The 16629-nt window shown below is 37.2% G+C and overlaps 1 protein-coding gene across 1 annotated transcript; it reads right to left on the reverse strand.

Moving 5' to 3' along the window:
* Positions 1 to 1273: 1273 nt before the first annotated feature.
* LOC148079644 (programmed cell death 1 ligand 1-like) lies at positions 1274 to 16371 on the reverse strand. The gene is made up of 9 exons (XM_087791275.1): positions 16134 to 16371; positions 14904 to 14955; positions 14574 to 14836; positions 14369 to 14465; positions 13977 to 14243; positions 11126 to 11257; positions 8294 to 8338; positions 8116 to 8212; positions 1274 to 7930 (listed from the first exon to the last, which is right to left on the reverse strand). Exons 2-9 carry the CDS (start codon positions 14953 to 14955, stop codon positions 7459 to 7461), a joined length of 1425 nt encoding a protein of 474 aa, XP_087647401.1. The 5' UTR covers positions 16134 to 16371; the 3' UTR covers positions 1274 to 7458.
* Between the last annotated feature and the right edge of the window lie 258 nt (positions 16372 to 16629).

Here is a 16629-nt window from a genome sequence, read left to right on the forward strand (position 1 = left end):
CGTGCGCGTGAGTGTTTTTGTGTGCGCGCACGTGCTTGTATGGGAATATATTAACATTTTAAATAAATGTAGTTTAGTTTAGTGTGTCTGGTTTTATTCGTTGTATTTTGGAATCCACTATATTTTTTTATAGCAATGAGCTGGATGAGACACTAGGTGGCGGCAGCGGTCAAGAATCTACGGAACCCTTACGAAAATATCGCGAGATCACAAAATGTATTTATTTCATAACCTTTAAGGGGTGTAATATATGTTTATGGTGTAAAGAATGATTCAGAGACAGCTGAGTTTAGGCAAATTCGTTGTTATATTCTTGCAAACAAAAAGTGACCCACAATTCACACACACTCAACTTTTTTTTATCTTGTACTGCCATCTATAGACAAAACATAAACTTAGATATTTTTACAGATTCGACCCTGATGTCCTGACATTTTCATTGAAATCTATTCATTATACGTCTTCGGTTTATTTTGCTAACAAACATGAAAACACTGATCACTTTAAAAGTGCTCTACAAATATTACTTACTTACTTACGTTACCTCCTTGGCAGAAGGAATACATGTTTAATAATAAAAGCTGAGCTGAGGAAAAAGTCGAATAAATACATACACTTTGGAAATGTGTTAAAGTTAAGAATAAAAAAACTTGCCCCTATTCGTTAAAAATTGCTCTGTTACTTAATCCGTTCTTTGTCAGCAGCTCCTCATTTTAAGACCATTCTAGACAGGTACTGACCACTGCAGCAGGCCAGGAATGTCAAAAGAGATACAAAGTAGGAGAATTAGTAGTAGAAGTAGTGGTGGGAGTATACAAAGTAGGAGAATTAGTAGTAGAAGTAGTAGTGAGAGTAGATGAAGTAGAATAAGTAGTAGTAGTGAAAATAATTAGTAGTAGAAGTAGAAGAGGTAGTAGAAGAAACAGAAGAATTAGAAGTAAAAGTAGAAGTAATAGTAGAAGATGAATAAGTCGTAGAAGTAGTAGTACCATGTAGAAGAAGTAGTAGAGGTAGTAGAATTATAATTAGTAAAAGCAGTAGTAGGATTTGTTGTATAAGTAGTAGTATTGGACGTAGTAAGTAGACAAAAGTTTTTTTTTTTAAGTTGAACGAAGTTTCTAGGTGTGAGTAGATGAATTTACCGGAGATTAAAGGTGGAAGGAGTTGCAGAGATAATCATTCAAACAAAAACTGCACACCAAAGTAACGTTCATTAGTGGGACAACAGCACCGTCTAGCGGCTAAATGAGAAATAAACAGCTCCTAAAGTGTGTTTTTTTTAACAATTTATTTTATTTAAAAAAGCGTATAAAAACACCGCAAGCATGAAGCAATTACAAGCATGAACAAATTAAAATAATCAAAAACATTTTATAGTAAATTTACAAAACATGTAACCTTCAAATTCGTTATAGAAGGTCCTTCATCCCAACTGGTGTCAGGATATTTAACTCTCTACTTTAAATATCCTGATGCTAATCCGTAGTGTGTTTTTCTTCTCGTGTGTTTTTTATTTTATTTTTTTCCGTTTTTTATTTCTATTTTATTTTATTTTTATTCTATTTTATTTTGTTAATAGTGTCAAATTTCTAATTTTGTAAATAATTTGTATATTCTTAAGATCGTTTTTATTTTATTTTGTATTATCTCTTCTATTATTTCTTTTTTCCTTGCACTTTATTTTTTTTTTCAACTGCGCTGTTGTGAAAGTGTGTTTCCCCTCTGGGGATGAATAAAGCTTTTCTATTCTATTCTATTAGTACATTATATATCATTGATCTTCATATTGTCTGTCATTATTGGTTTAACTGTGATCTTTAACGTTGACAATGAAAACAGGTTAGTTCAGTAACGTTTTCAGGAACCTGCTCAGGTTTGTGAAGTTCAAACTGTAACTTTAAACTGTTTGCTCGTTCCCTGCTTTGACCTTCATGTGTTGAGATAGGAAATAAGTGAGTGACCCTGGAATGTCTGATACAGATTAAGTTGTTTGGACTGATGTTACCAAGTGAACTCACACCCACTCTCTACACTCAAACAAATGTTAGACACTATAGTTCACGATTTATATGATGTTCACGATTACTAAGACATTGCTTCGCTACCAGTGCTCCCTTTATACACTCACTGTAATAGACACATAAGCATGTTGGGAGGGTTTTGGATTCCTGTGACTAACAAAAATAGGAGGGAAATTCCAGTGAACAATGCTCCGTCTATAACTACACAAAAACTGTAAAAGTCAAGCCCAATTCAAATCTGGCTCGTCTGGTAATCCCCACATTTTAAGTGCAATAATCCACTTTTTATTTTGCATTTGTTTTTATTATTATTTAATAGTTGCTTCCTAAATATAAAGTGAAAGACATGTTTTTTTTTTTTAATGTACTTTTTATGAGTATTTAATTTGAAGAGTATTTATAGTTTAATAAATATACAACAAAACAATTCTTGATACTGTTTTTTTTTGTTTATTTTAAAGTTTTTACATATTCAAATAATCAAACCACTCATCAAGGCCCTCAAGCAACACCCATTATAGTAATGACTAAAAAAGTTTATGAAATGAATCAGAATAAACCGTTAACATTATCTTTATCACCCACACTTGTTATCAACACACCCACACACACAATCACTTTAACACAAAAAAAAACCTAATTTTAGTATATGACTATAAAGCAGAACAAGGTTTAATGGGCGTGAGAAAAATCTCATGTTATTCTTATCATGGTTCTTTATGGTTTATATTCCAGCAAAGTGTGTTTATAATAAAAGCATTAGAAAGGCGCTATATAAATAGAGATTATTATTATTATTATTATTATTACATTTTTATAATGACAATTAACATGCAAATGATCACAGCCTTTGTTCATTTTTGTGCTGCAATTAAACTTCTGGCCCGCTGGATGATCCAACAGTGACTGAGGATGAGAGGATACAGTCAACTCCGCCAGCTTTTAAAGCTGATGTTTGGACTTGTTTTACCTTTTCAGTTCTATCAATTCAACCGAAAGAGAGTAAAACGATCACATGATGTCTCTAAAATTCAGTGCCCACTGTATCTAAGTACATTGTGTTGAATTGTGTCATGCAATTCGTTTATCGTTGCTGCCCTACAGTCTTTATTAATATTGATTAAAGCACAATCATTTAAAGTAAGAAAAAAAACTGATATTTTTACAAAAGGTCAAAATGAAATGTCTTTTGTGTCTTTATACTTCATTATTTTTACCATAAAATCTGAAAAATGTAAAACCAGTTTGCTACACTTTTATTCCAATTGATTGCATGTGATTTAGTTAGTCAGGCTGTAAACTTATGTTCTGTACACATTACATATTGTGTACTAATTCAGTCAATACGTCTGTCCCCCTTTCAAACACTGTACTTGTTCAAACACGTGGACCAGGGTTATGTAGACTGTTACAACAAAAACAGACGTTATTGATAAAAAAGATAAGGGTGTCTGACCAACCGTCGCTCCTCTGTGTTCAACAAAGGCTTTTCTTCCTCTAGCAACGGCTCCTCATTACACACATTCAATTGGCTTAACTTTGCATAAAAACATTATTGCATTAAGAAATAAGCTTGGACTTCTTGTATGGTTCAACAATTGAGAGAATATTACATTAAATAATGTTTTTTATGAATCATGATGTGAAAAAACAAATTCCAGAAAGAAGACCTCCTGAGGGATCAATAAAGTTCTACCTAACCTAACCTAAAACCTCCCACCAATAGGTGGCAGTGTCTACTTTGATAAACGTTTTAGAATATTCCTCTATTTTCCTCCACATCTGTTATTTACAGTTGTATATTGTGTGTAATCCTATTTATGTGTATGTATTATTATCCTTGTTCATTCCTAGGTGTTTTGTGTGTCATGTCACATCTTCTAATAAAACTGCACGAAAAAGAAAATAAGCAAAAAACAAAAAAAACATTCAGCTAGCTGAAATTCATCAAGTGTCCACTTGAGGCTTACTCAGACACACATTTATGCGATACTGGCTAAACTGGGAGACTACGTTTCTCGCTTTAAAACCAGTGCTGTGTCTCAAATCACATACTTCTCTGAGTGCACTGGTGGTTAGTATGTATCAGGATAGTGTACGTACTAACTAGTACGCAAATTCTCGACAGATAGTACTTCTCAAATCAAACACTGCCGCTAAGCACTAACAGGAAATGACACGACAGCTTCTTCTTCTACTACTATTTAAAAGTTATTGTCAAATTTCCATGGTAAAAATGGATGAATAATTGAATATTTGGGTAAAAAACTTCATGCCATTGCATTAAAATCGAGGAATACAACATCAAATAAATTATTTCTTGATAGACTAAGACCTAAAAGAACAGTCATCAAAACAGAGTTGGTGTTTTTTGTAATGACCTTATTATGACATTTTAGATCTTGTTGACTCATCGTCTGCAGAGAAGGTCGAACGAACCCGTAGCATAAACTGCTGGCCTTAGCCTAATTTCATTGTTATCGAGCCATAACAAAAGATCAAATGTTTTTGTTTTAACATCAAACATTTGTCTGTGGATCAGAATCTACTGATGGTTCCTGAACACGCTTCCGGACCACAGGAGAGAAATCTTTCCAGACTGTTGCTCCTAAACTTTGGAACGATCTTCCTCTCCCTCTGAGTTTGATGATCTACTGACTCCTTCAAGAAACATCTTAAGACATTCTTATTTGTGCAGACTTTTCCATGATTTTCTGGGACTCCTGTGTTGGTCTTATGTCTTACGACTTGCTTACTTACTTACTTACACTATCATACATTTTGTCATTGAACCCTGAGACAATTTTTTCAACTGTCGCTTTGGTAGGGAGGCCCCCTAGGGTGTTCACTCAAGTAACACTTCCTGCCACACTTCCTGACAACCAACTGACTGACTCACATGATGGGCCGTGAATTATTATTATTATTTCTTTTAAAGGCTATCGCATCGGCCAACAGCGTTATGTTCCGCCTTTGTGGCTGGGTCGGGGGCTATTGTTGTGATATCTCCACCAGAGCTCTCCATGTGTTCACGTTTCACTGTTTATAGTGTACTAATGAATTTGAAGGTTACATGTTTTGTAAATTTGCTATAAAAAGATGTCAATCAAATGGTTATTGAGCCGATTGGTTGACAATTTGATTGACATGCAGAGAAGCCAATCAGGTTCTTCTCTACGAGAGTCACAGAAACATCTCGTCAGGTTCCAATGAAAGCGCAACAAATGCTGGTTTTCCTCATGTGATCATGTGATCATGTGATCGAGGATACATCCTTAAAACACACTTGTATTAATACAACATCACATGATGACTATTCGTAAATGTCCTTTATCTCACGAATATAATAAGAATACGCTGAAACCCAAACACGTTAAACAGTTACATGTGAGCCACAAATTCTAAGGACGCTCAGAGACGATCAGACAAAGCGATGATGATGTGAAGTTAATGATGAACAGTTTTATTCTCGTTAAACTTCATCTGAAGATGTTTTAAATCTTAAATAATCCACTGGTCGCCTCTGTAAATTCAGTATTCTTGTTAATAACCGTGTGTGTAAAATATAAACATTTACACTGGAGCACATCTGAACTCATTTACAATAGTGAGATTCAAATCAGACATGTTTTAAATGAACAAATATAAACTGTTAGTTTGAATTCATGTTTTCATTTGTTTTTGTTCTTTCATCATCACAGAAAGGAGAAATTTAAGTCTTGTGCTTCATTTAAATATGATCGACATATTGAAATGGAGGCATGGAAAGGGATGAACCTGTAGTGGTTCCCATCTGAATTCTTTGTTGATTTTAATGAATAAAGGAAAAGGGCTTGAATTTGTGTCAAGCACAGATTCTTACACATGAATATTTTTGGGTTCGAATGAATGACCTTTTTTAGTAGGAAATCAATGCAATTCTTAGTACATATGAGTCTGAACTTGTCTGCAGTGGAGGATGAGATTTAACACAGGCTGACACTGAGCTTAAGACCAGGTCTCATGGACATTTTTGGAAGTTACTCTCAGAGGAAAAGTAAGTAAGTAAGTAAGTAATAAGTAATATTTATAAGTAATATTTATTTATATAGCACTTTTCGAGACCAGGGTCACAAAGCGCTTAAACAAACAAAACAATACTCAAAAAAGTACATACTTTAAAGATCAAGATAATACTGATCTTCTTATGAGGAAATATGCTCCTTACTGACTGACTCTAGTTATTTACGTATGTAAGTCAGTATTTCTATGAAGATGATTAAATCCACACATCCCTCCATCAGGACTGATTATCAGTCCATTCACTTCACTCAGTGCTAGTCATCTGAGTAAAGTATGTACTTACTTATGTTGAGCAAATTTGATGAAGGTAGATCTTTTGAACTTGACAATTAGAAAAGTAGCTCGCAAACCGAAAACGTGATGAGAAGCATCATAAACGTTGTTATATATATATTACTGATGATGATAATGTGCTTGTATTAACTAGCATAATTAACAATAACTATCTTTTTTTCTAGACTGAAGATGATCCAGCTTTGGACAGAGAGGATCCCTCTACAAGCTCCATTATTTTTATGGTAAGGCTGCGGAAAATAATTTACACCAAAAACTGCCATCTTTATAGTTTATTAACAGTGCAGTGTCAGTGATTCACTAATATGACTAACCATACTAATCTTTTGTAGCCTGTAGATGATGCTGCTGTTGATAAAGATAGTCAAGACAAGGAAGCCAGTGCTCCTCATGCAGCAGTAGATTATTTCATCAAGCCAAAGCCAGAAACATTAGAACTCTTCCATCGTTTTCACCCACAGCAAAAGTCAGACATCCATGTTGTCAGAAGGCATTTTTCCGCAAAGATGGTTCAAACAGGAGATGGCTATCACACGACACAGGAGCACTCTTTGTTGGGATAGCGGCTCCTTCATCACTGGCATGACCAACTTAACACAGATTCACCTTAGAGTCGATGAGCAAAGTGATATTCACCCAAATTCTGCCGAGGCATACTTCCTAAGGTCGACAATAAAGGATCTTCTCCTGGGACCTCAGATGTCTCTTTATAGACAGCAAGTCCGCAGGAGGTGAGAAGTGTTGGAGCGTCATAGATGTCATGAAGCTCTTCGGCAAAAGGGGTTTGAGCTACAGAGTCAAGCTGAGGCAGCATAGACACTGGACTATTGCACTATTGATCGTGGGACATTTTTAGAAATAATTGTTTGAAATAACTTCTAAGTGAGTAAGGTAAAAGTATGTCTATTGACATTGCTTTAATTATTAATTAAAATATTTATCTCTATGGTTTTAACTAAGGCTTCGGGATGTTTTAGTTGCATTTCTGAATGAACTCTCAGTTCATGACATATTGTATTTTGGGAATTAAGTAATATTTCAGTTTTTTTTCTCCATCTTTAGAAATGTGGAAACATGAGGCTCACAATTTTTCCAGCGTCAGCATATTTTCACTCTTGACAATTGTTTGCTTGAAATCTGGACATCCATCCGTTAACGACATGACCAGTAAACTGCATTTTCCCATTTCCTTGACAAACGTCATCAGTGAATCGTCGAGGGTTGAACTCTCCTCCTCATACCCGTCCAACACCAAGAGACAAGTGTTACTGGTCATCACTCTCCTGAGCTCGTCTCGTTTTAACGTTTCTTCGACAGGAAGCTGACTCTTAATGGTGTCAAGCAAGTCTTCTTCTGTCTCAGAGGCGTCAACGTAGAGGAGAAGATGGACGGGGCTGAGGTCGATATCTTGAAGGTCGTCCACGGAATCACTCACCCAAGAATGCATTAGCATGCGGGCTAAGGTTGTCTTCCCACTTCCGGGTGGACCCTCCACGAGAACCGTTTCCCCGGTTTCAGGGAGAATTGATGACAGCAGGACAGTTTGACCCTCCCTGGAAAAAAAAAGTCACATCATATATAGCACAAGGACGAAATAAACGAGGTGAGGGACCTGGTCTAGAAAGGCGCTTTACAAATAAACATTATTATTATTATTATTATTATTCAAATGAAATGCCAAATACAAATTCAATGCAAATGAAGCCTGGAACTGATGTCAGGGGCAACAAATCATCACCTGTTCTGTATCCTCTGTCTTAAGTGCTGCACTGGGATCAAGTCCTGAAGCCTTATGTTGGAGTAAGAGCTCTTCAGATTCTTCCTGAGATCCTCAGCTGAAATCAAAACAGTTACGATTCAACAGAGATTTCATTGGAATTATTGAGAATTACTGAAACGTTAAGACTTGATCTCACTTAAAGTCAGTCTTTCACCGTCAGTGCCCGCCGGGGACTTTCGACCTTTAACGCACAAAAAAAGAAACAGATAAAAGTCAGATTTATGATATTGAGGAGGTATAATCAGGAATCACTCTCCTCACTTTTATATCTTCAAAAATCTACTTTAGAAAACATTTGCTTAAGCCCCGCCCCCTAAAAACGGTTAGTTTTTTTTCTGATTAAATCTTGTTTACCATAACCACAACCAGTCTGCTGTGATTGGTCAAATTTCAAGGTTTGTCACTGCATGTCATTAATCCAGGAAGGGACTCGTTGTACAAACAAAGCTAGCTGGAGCAGGAGTGAAGACCATTATTACGTCATATTGCTCTCGTAACCTCTCGTTCGCCGAGATTTCAGACAGGGGAGAACTTTATAAAGTAATAAGTTCAAAATGGTCATGATAAGGGACTTACTGCATCTTGGAGGGAAAGACAACATGTGAGTGAGTCAGGAGAGTCGGGTTTTCACATTAGTAGCTCTTTAAATACCAAATACATAATTTGAAGCCATTAGCTCAGGTGGAAGCACTTCCCGACACAACACTCAGTAGAAGATTGGGGGAAAAACCTCCTTTGACGAGGTAATACATTTTATACAAATATATTAATGTAACAAAAAGATCCACACAGATAAAGTGGGTTAAATGTAGATGTGTTGATTTGTTTGTGTGTACGTGTGTGTGTGTGCAACAGGATCCTTCTGCAATTTTATCATTTGTTGCCATGACACTGTGGCAGATGTATTCAGGAATAAAGCCGGGGGTGTAAATATTTAAGCAATGACAAATAGGAGCAGATGGTAGCAGCTGCGCTTCTCGACAATGTTTACCATCACAGGTTTTTACGGGGTTTTTTGACCATATAAAGCATATGTGTCAAACTCAAGGCCCGCGGGCCAAATGTGGCCCGCCATGTGATTTTATGTGGCCCGCCTGCCTTACCTTGACCAATGAGCAAAAAAAAAAAAAAAAAAAAATTTTTTTTTTAATTAAAAAAATAAAAATAAAAAAATTGTCCGACAAACCAATCCCACAACAGACAAAATGGTTTTCCTTCTTTTATTCGCGCAGCTTGCGTTCCCTTCTCTGACTCTGCCTCGGTCAGGTTTTCACAAGCGCAGGCACGCAATCCATGGCGCAGCAGCGCTGTGGCGGGTCGGGTTCTCATTGCCCAGCCTGTTGTAATGAAAGGGGGGCGATGGGCCATACAGTCTGTCTGTCTGTCTCGAATCAACATTTACATTTAACATTAACGGTATTATGTTTCCCACGATTGACGCATCACTGCTGCAGCGTCTCCAAATCAATGCCAACAAGTGGAATTGAGAAATACAAATACATCCTCGCAAAATGTCCAAGAAGAGAAGAGTTGATGAGGAGGGAAGGATATTTCAAGAAAGGTGTGAAGGCGAATACATGTTTGTGCTTCAAGGAGAAAGGCCTGTATGTCTTTTGTGTTATGAGGCGTGTCGGTTGTCAAAGAGTACAATCTACGCCGGCATTTTGACACCAAACACGGAGCTAAGTATGCCACATTTACTTATTTTCAGAACATGACCAATGGATGGTGGAGAGGATCCACTTGGTGTGTTCAGGATCTACTCATCAACAAGAATTGACAGCCAATATATAAGCTGGGGAACCTAAAAACGTGACCAATAACTGGTTGTGAGACTTTCTTTCTTGTTGGGACATATAAAGACTCACAATATGATTTTCCTGCAATTGATTTATTTTTTCTCTGCTTGAGATGACAAGTGTGATGACACATGTGCATCAACAGGAAAAGTTGCTTGTCAGACTTATTTCAGTTGCAACTTGTTAGTCTTGAGCTGTAAGTTTTGACTTATTTTTATGTGTAGAAATGTATTTAGTACCACATGCAAGACTGAGTGCAGCCATTTTTATTTTATTGTAAAATGCTACATCACACATGTTGTTAGCAGCTCACAATTGTTGGTTTTACAGTAGTTATGACCTCAAGTAATACATTCAAAGTCATTTAACATTAAGGAGTAGTTACATTTATTTTACATTAGCTTACATTTAGTTACATTTATAAGTTACATCTGGCCCTTTGAGGGCAGCCATTATGATGATGTGGCCCCTGGTGAAAACCAGTTTGACACCCCTGATATAAAGGGACACACCTGAGAGAAATTTAATTTTGAAAAATGAAGAAGGCGTTTCTCAAAGTTACTCCCATTTCAAATGAAACCAGACCAAACGTATTGATGTTTAAAATACATACTAGCATTTGTAATTGCTGCTGAAGAATTATTATGGATCCAATTTCAGGGAAGTTACTTCCTCTCTGCTCGAAATGAAAATCCTGTGTGCAGCTTGAGTTTCTTCTTTGCTTCAGGCGTGGATTTAAAGTGTGAGAATTCATCAAATAAAAAACATGGTTTGATATCTGTAATAAATTATCTGGGAGTAAATATTTGAATAGTCATTCTCATCAGGCATCTATCTGGCCAGCTGGTCTCTCAAAAACAAATTGCCACCCAAATAATTGGGTAAGGGGAGCCGTGGAAAGAGGTGTGTCATGTGTCTCTCAGTTCTTTCTGTGGGAACCCATGTAAAAAAAAAGTCCCATCCTGTCCCAAACAAATTGCTGTAATACCAATCTATACTCCCCCGGACACGCCAACCAACCATGGACTGAGGAATGTACTAGGAGAAAGTTCACTGACTCTATAACTCATGGCCTACAAGGAGTCTTGTGCCCAGCACCCTTGTGTTCTCATCATGGTGTTTTTTTCCCTCTCTCTCTCAATCACAAACTTGGTTTGGTAGTTTCTCACCTTTACGACGATGATAGACTGCAACAAGTAACACCAGCGAAGCGACAATGAGCACTGTAAGTGTGGCAGCGGAACCCACAAATCTGGTTCTGACACGTATGTTGTCCTTCTCCTGGTCTGTTTGGAGATCCTCTGAAAGACAAAACTAAGGCTTCATTTTTTTTGTATCAGGCGACATTATTCAACTTCAACTGTATAGTGTCTTGAGATAACTCTGTTATGATAAGACACTTTAAATAAAATTGAATTGAATTGAATTGAATTATTGTCAACACACATGTAGATTCAAAATGTATAACTGATTCAACAAGGTTCTGTTCGTTTCAGTCACGTCCTTCAGAACAAGTTTTACAAATGGTTCAGGCTTAACGCCAACAGGGCTTTTATCCAGGATAAGGTCTTCTCAGCGTTGTTGGAACATATAGATTTGGAATAAATCTTTATTGGTCAATCTATCATGTCATTTAAAAAACTCCTGCAATAGCCATAAAGCCATGTTTTCCAACCCTTTTTGGGCCAAGGTACATTTTTTCCATTGAAAAAAATCACAAGGCACACCACCAGCCAAAATTGTTTAAAGACAAATGAATATGAATAGAATAAAAAAGTGCACTTAAGATGTCCACATCAAAAATACAGTTTGAATACAAAAGAAACGGCAAAACAACGTGGACTTAAAAGTAATAGAAAATTAAATCATGCTTTTAGAGTAATTACGGTATGTGAAATTGGATATTTTCCCACGGCATACCTGCCGATCTCTAGTCTGCCGTGGTTCAGTGGTGTAAAAAACACTATATCCATAACAATAAGAGTTCTCAGGGTTGAAGAGAATCAGAAATAAAGGTGCATTTAAAGCAACCTTGTGCTAAAGTTAAGAAACATATTGTTTTAAAACCATCATTAGTAAGCAACTAAGGAAAAAATGCAGAGACACATAAGACAAACACAGGAGTCCCAGAAAATCAAGGAAAAGCCTGCACAAATAAGAATGTCTTAAGATGTTTCTTGAAGTATTCAATTAATCATAGTGTTATCTCAGGGTCAAGGTGACCCAAACGCTTTCACCTTGACTTAATTTTTGTACTCTGGCTAAGGAGCGCCTCGCCTCACCCTTGGGAAGACACTTTTTCTTTTTTTTTACTTTTGTCTGGCTGTTTTTAGCTTCAGGAAAGCTAATCTTGGGAGTTTTAAAATGTTTAATGTTATAAACATTACATTCAAGTTTTTTTAGCTCTTTTTTTTGGGATATCACAAACACATTTGTTTTCAGGTCTTCGGGTCACCTTGACCCTAAGATAACACAAGGGTTTATGGTTGGTGATTAGTCGACTATTAAAAGAGTTCATTGTAGCTCTAATAAGGGTTATAGCAACTTAACCGTCATATTTCTCATACAAGCTACATGGCCGAGCTTTTACAGATCGGTCACGTGGTCTGCCATCGGTGATAGTTTGGTTGGTCGATCCATTACTTCGAATTTTACCCAATGGAGATCAGCTCAGCACTGTGTCTCAAGGGAGCTTGTGATGTCATACTTTATTTAGCTTTTGTGTAGACCCTAATCTTTCAACCAGTGAAAACAACATTTCAATGTGGACTGGAAAAAAGCTGAAAAAGGAAAAAGAAGGTCAAGTCTAATCTTCACAAACATTTACACAAGCAGGAACACTTACGTAGAACAACCATTTAGAAAACCTTGAAAATCCCAACAAACAAACCATCAATTTGAGCCTCTGGGTTGGTTTCTGTAAAGTCATTAAATCAACATGTAACTAATGTGAGCAGCTAAAAAAAAACCCATCAATATTCAGGCGCCCAATGTCTGACAGCAATAAGACTTGTGTCAATGTTTGGAAAAGGTTAGGTAAGGTTAGGTTTTCAACACTAATCTATTAATCGTTCTCAAGTGAAGGAAACATGCTTCTGCAAAACAGATATAGTGCAACAGCCGAGACAAACAAAGAATGCGTCACTGATAGACAGAAGAGGACCCTGATTGTGGTTGAAATGACCATCAGAAAGCTTTCTGTTGTAGTCATGGGACTCTTAAGTGCGTGAGTAGCTGGACTGGAATTACATTAACAGCGGTTTCGATTCTCCTCTGAAATCCCTCCTTCATTTATCTGCGCTGACAATGGGCATGTATGGTATTATCTTCAAAGCTCTTCTCTGCTTCCATCACCTGACACCATCACACCATTCTCCCTCTAACCTCGTTCTTGAAGCATCGTTGTTGGCAGGTGTATGTTTGTTCTTCAACAAAGGCACTTCTTTCCAGCTAATGCCAGGGAAGGTAAAATGTTAACTCCAGTTGACCATTTGTTGTTGGATCATACTGTTGAAACTTCAGGTAAATCCACTTGAGAGTTAATGAGATGAGAATGTGTTGGAGGTTCAACATGACAGGGTCACGAAGTCAGATCTGGGTCCGACGTGTTCTTCACCCACTTCCATGTGAAGTGACTCATGTGTTCCTATCTTGTCTCCTCCGAAGATCTGTAAAGATGCACATTTTACTACACAGGCATATGTAACTCAGATGTAAAGAGCTCTACTCACCTTCTTGTCTTGTAAGTCCTCCAACTCTGTCCTCAATCGCCTGAAGTAAGTGTCCTTAGTCTTCATTAAGTAATGGATTCTTGCCTTGCACTCATCGAACACCACAGTTTAGCCAGCCACAGAAATGATTTGTGTTAGGAAACGTTGGTGGGTGATCTCCAGTTTCGGGCAGAATATGTCTGTGTGGAATCTGAGTCTCATTTCAATCGTTTCATTAGGTTTTGAAATAGACAGTTTATAAAAGGCATGCTCCGACAACCTTAGGTCAGCAAGAAAATACAATTTTTACCTGGAATGGTAAACGTGGCAGAGGAGACTCCTTTTTTGAACCGACACGTGTAGTTATTGGCTTGGGATGAGTTGACGACAATGTGACTGACGAGTCTAATGAGTTGTTCTGGTGTTTTTTCAGTAAAGGTGCTGGCTTTGATTGGTCGGTGTTGAACATCAGTCCATGTGACGGAGGTTGCAGGATAACCCTCTGACTCACAGGTTAGGTTGACCTGCTGTTCGTCTCTTGACAAATGAATCCGTTTGGTTACGTTTGTAAACGGAGCTGGAGAAAGAAGATAGAAGTTCTACTGTAAGTCATCTGGATAAAAGTTTAAACAAAACCAAGATCCCATGTTTAAAGGGAACAGAAAGAGTAAACAAACAACAGCAACATGCAGTCATTTTCACCTTCGACAAATAAATTCATCTCCTTGTAGTCTGTGAATATGTCGTATTGAACCAAGCATTGGTAAATACCCGAGTCATTTATTCGAAGGTCTGACAGCTAAAGATAAAACAAAGAAAACTAAAGGTTAGGCATGATTGTGTGATAATAAACAGCTATGTTGAAAATTTGACTTTCTGTGAGATATAATGTTAAGTTTTTAAAGACCTCCAACTTGGTCCATCCTTCTTTCAGCTGGGGTAGAAGAAGCTTGACTCGCCCTCCAAAGTGGGAGTTTACTCGCTGAAAATGCTCTTTTCCATTTTCCATCCTGTATACTTCCCTCTCCATGCCAGGAGCGATCCGATGCCACGACAGCTGTATGGTTTTCAAAGGATCTTTAGGGATGGGTTGGAACTTGCAACCCATTTGAACCACATCCCTGAACTTAGAGTAATATCTTCCTTTCTCTAACTCAACGGTGAAGAGCACTGTGTGGGAGAACAAACAAGAATGAAACACATTTGTACCAACATTTTAACAACACTCAGAACATACCAGAGGCACAAGACTGGAACATCAGCAGAACGATCATAAACAGAAGGTCCATCTAGATTCAAAGACAGAGCACAGAGAAGTGTTTGCGGCTTAATTATGAGAAACATTGAGACATTCGTATCAGGGAAGAACTGCAACTGGCAATTATTTTTACTTCATGCAACCAGTCCTCAGCTGTTTGTCCAACCCTGCATGCCAGGACTCATACCAAAAGCAGTTGGTTTGCAGAAGATATAAACCACACATTGCATTGCAGGATTTGGTGTTCAGAGACTGATAGTACAAATGTCAGCCACTAAATAATGTTATTTTATTACCCTGGTGTGACCAGGGTAATAAAATAAAGAGCAACTCTATTGGTACTCCACCGTCCCAGTAGCGATGTTTTCGACTGATTGAATAGACTAGAGGTGCTTAACCGGTTGAAATAAGCCTAGTATGAACGCAAATCAACCGTTTTTTAAGGTTTTTAACCGGTTGAGCAAAAATTCTTATTTCTGTTGACCTAGACCTCGCCAGACAAGAGTGCAGGCTCTGTAAATGTCCATTTCCCTTGTGTATAGTACACCACAGAGCCAGTTTAATCTTGATATGATGCGGTTATACGATCAACAGCGCTGTGTTGGTTTTTCTCTTAATAGCACTGCCTTCTCTGTTCTCTTACTGCGCTGCCCCAATACCTTTGAACAAAACCCTTCTTATCTCTGCCACTTCAACCTTTCTAGCTAGAGCTGAATCAACACTTTTAATTAAAAGGAAAATGAAAATGAAGCTGTTGCCAACGTTAAAGTGAGGTTTGGATGTTTTTTGTTTTTTTTGTACCGCTCTCTTTCATTTTAGCAGCAGAATACCTGGTGGTTTGAATCTGCAAGTCTTGACATGTTAAAAATCTAGTAAGTGAAAAGATGTTTTCAGGTTCTGCAGGTAAACTGATCTCATTCCAAACAACAGAACATCACATGTTCCTTTGTTTTAGGAACGATTCTAGGGTTAACTATGATAGACAAACAAAGAACGTTACAAAAACACAGACTTCAATAACTAAGAACTCTTCTTTCCTGTAGTTTAGGGGAAGATATGGATATGTTTAGTGATTTATATTCACGTAAATAATTTCAAACATCATTTTAAAATCATTTCAAGTAAGCTTAAACCGTACTTTGTCATCATATAGATCAGAAACTGCGGGTTAGTTCAAATGTAATGTTCCACCACGTGTCTTTAACTTACAATTTGTCGTCCGTTTGGGTCGGTTTGAAGAAAAAAACATCCTTTTAATCCACCAATCTGCGCTGTGACTCAGTGTTCCTTACTTCAGTTAAAAACTCATGTGAGCCCACTCTCAATTTACATCTATTGTTCTTCAAAGATGGTCACCTTTTCCACATTCGCGATGATGAAGATCATGTACATGTTACTGCCATCAAGTGAGCCCGCAGTCAGCGAACGACCGTCACGTCATCCCACATTAAAAGAAACCTTGCGCGTCTATTGCTAAGATTACGGTAATGACGCAGAAAGTAACAGTAATAATGTTTTATGTTGTTTTTATTCAACCTGATGCAATCCTGTTCTACTGTCTGTGCAGTAAATGATTATAACATTTATTTATATTTATAATGTTATGTATTTATTTATTTTAACCAACAACAATTGTGTTAATACGGATATAGCGGAAAATGTATCTAAACTCTGTTTTTTGACGTAGATTTGAAAGTCATATCAT

Source organism: Callionymus lyra, chromosome 5, assembly GCF_982586985.1.
Source record: "Callionymus lyra chromosome 5, fCalLyr1.hap1.1, whole genome shotgun sequence".
In the NCBI taxonomy this organism is placed as follows: domain Eukaryota; kingdom Metazoa; phylum Chordata; class Actinopteri; order Syngnathiformes; family Callionymidae; genus Callionymus; species Callionymus lyra.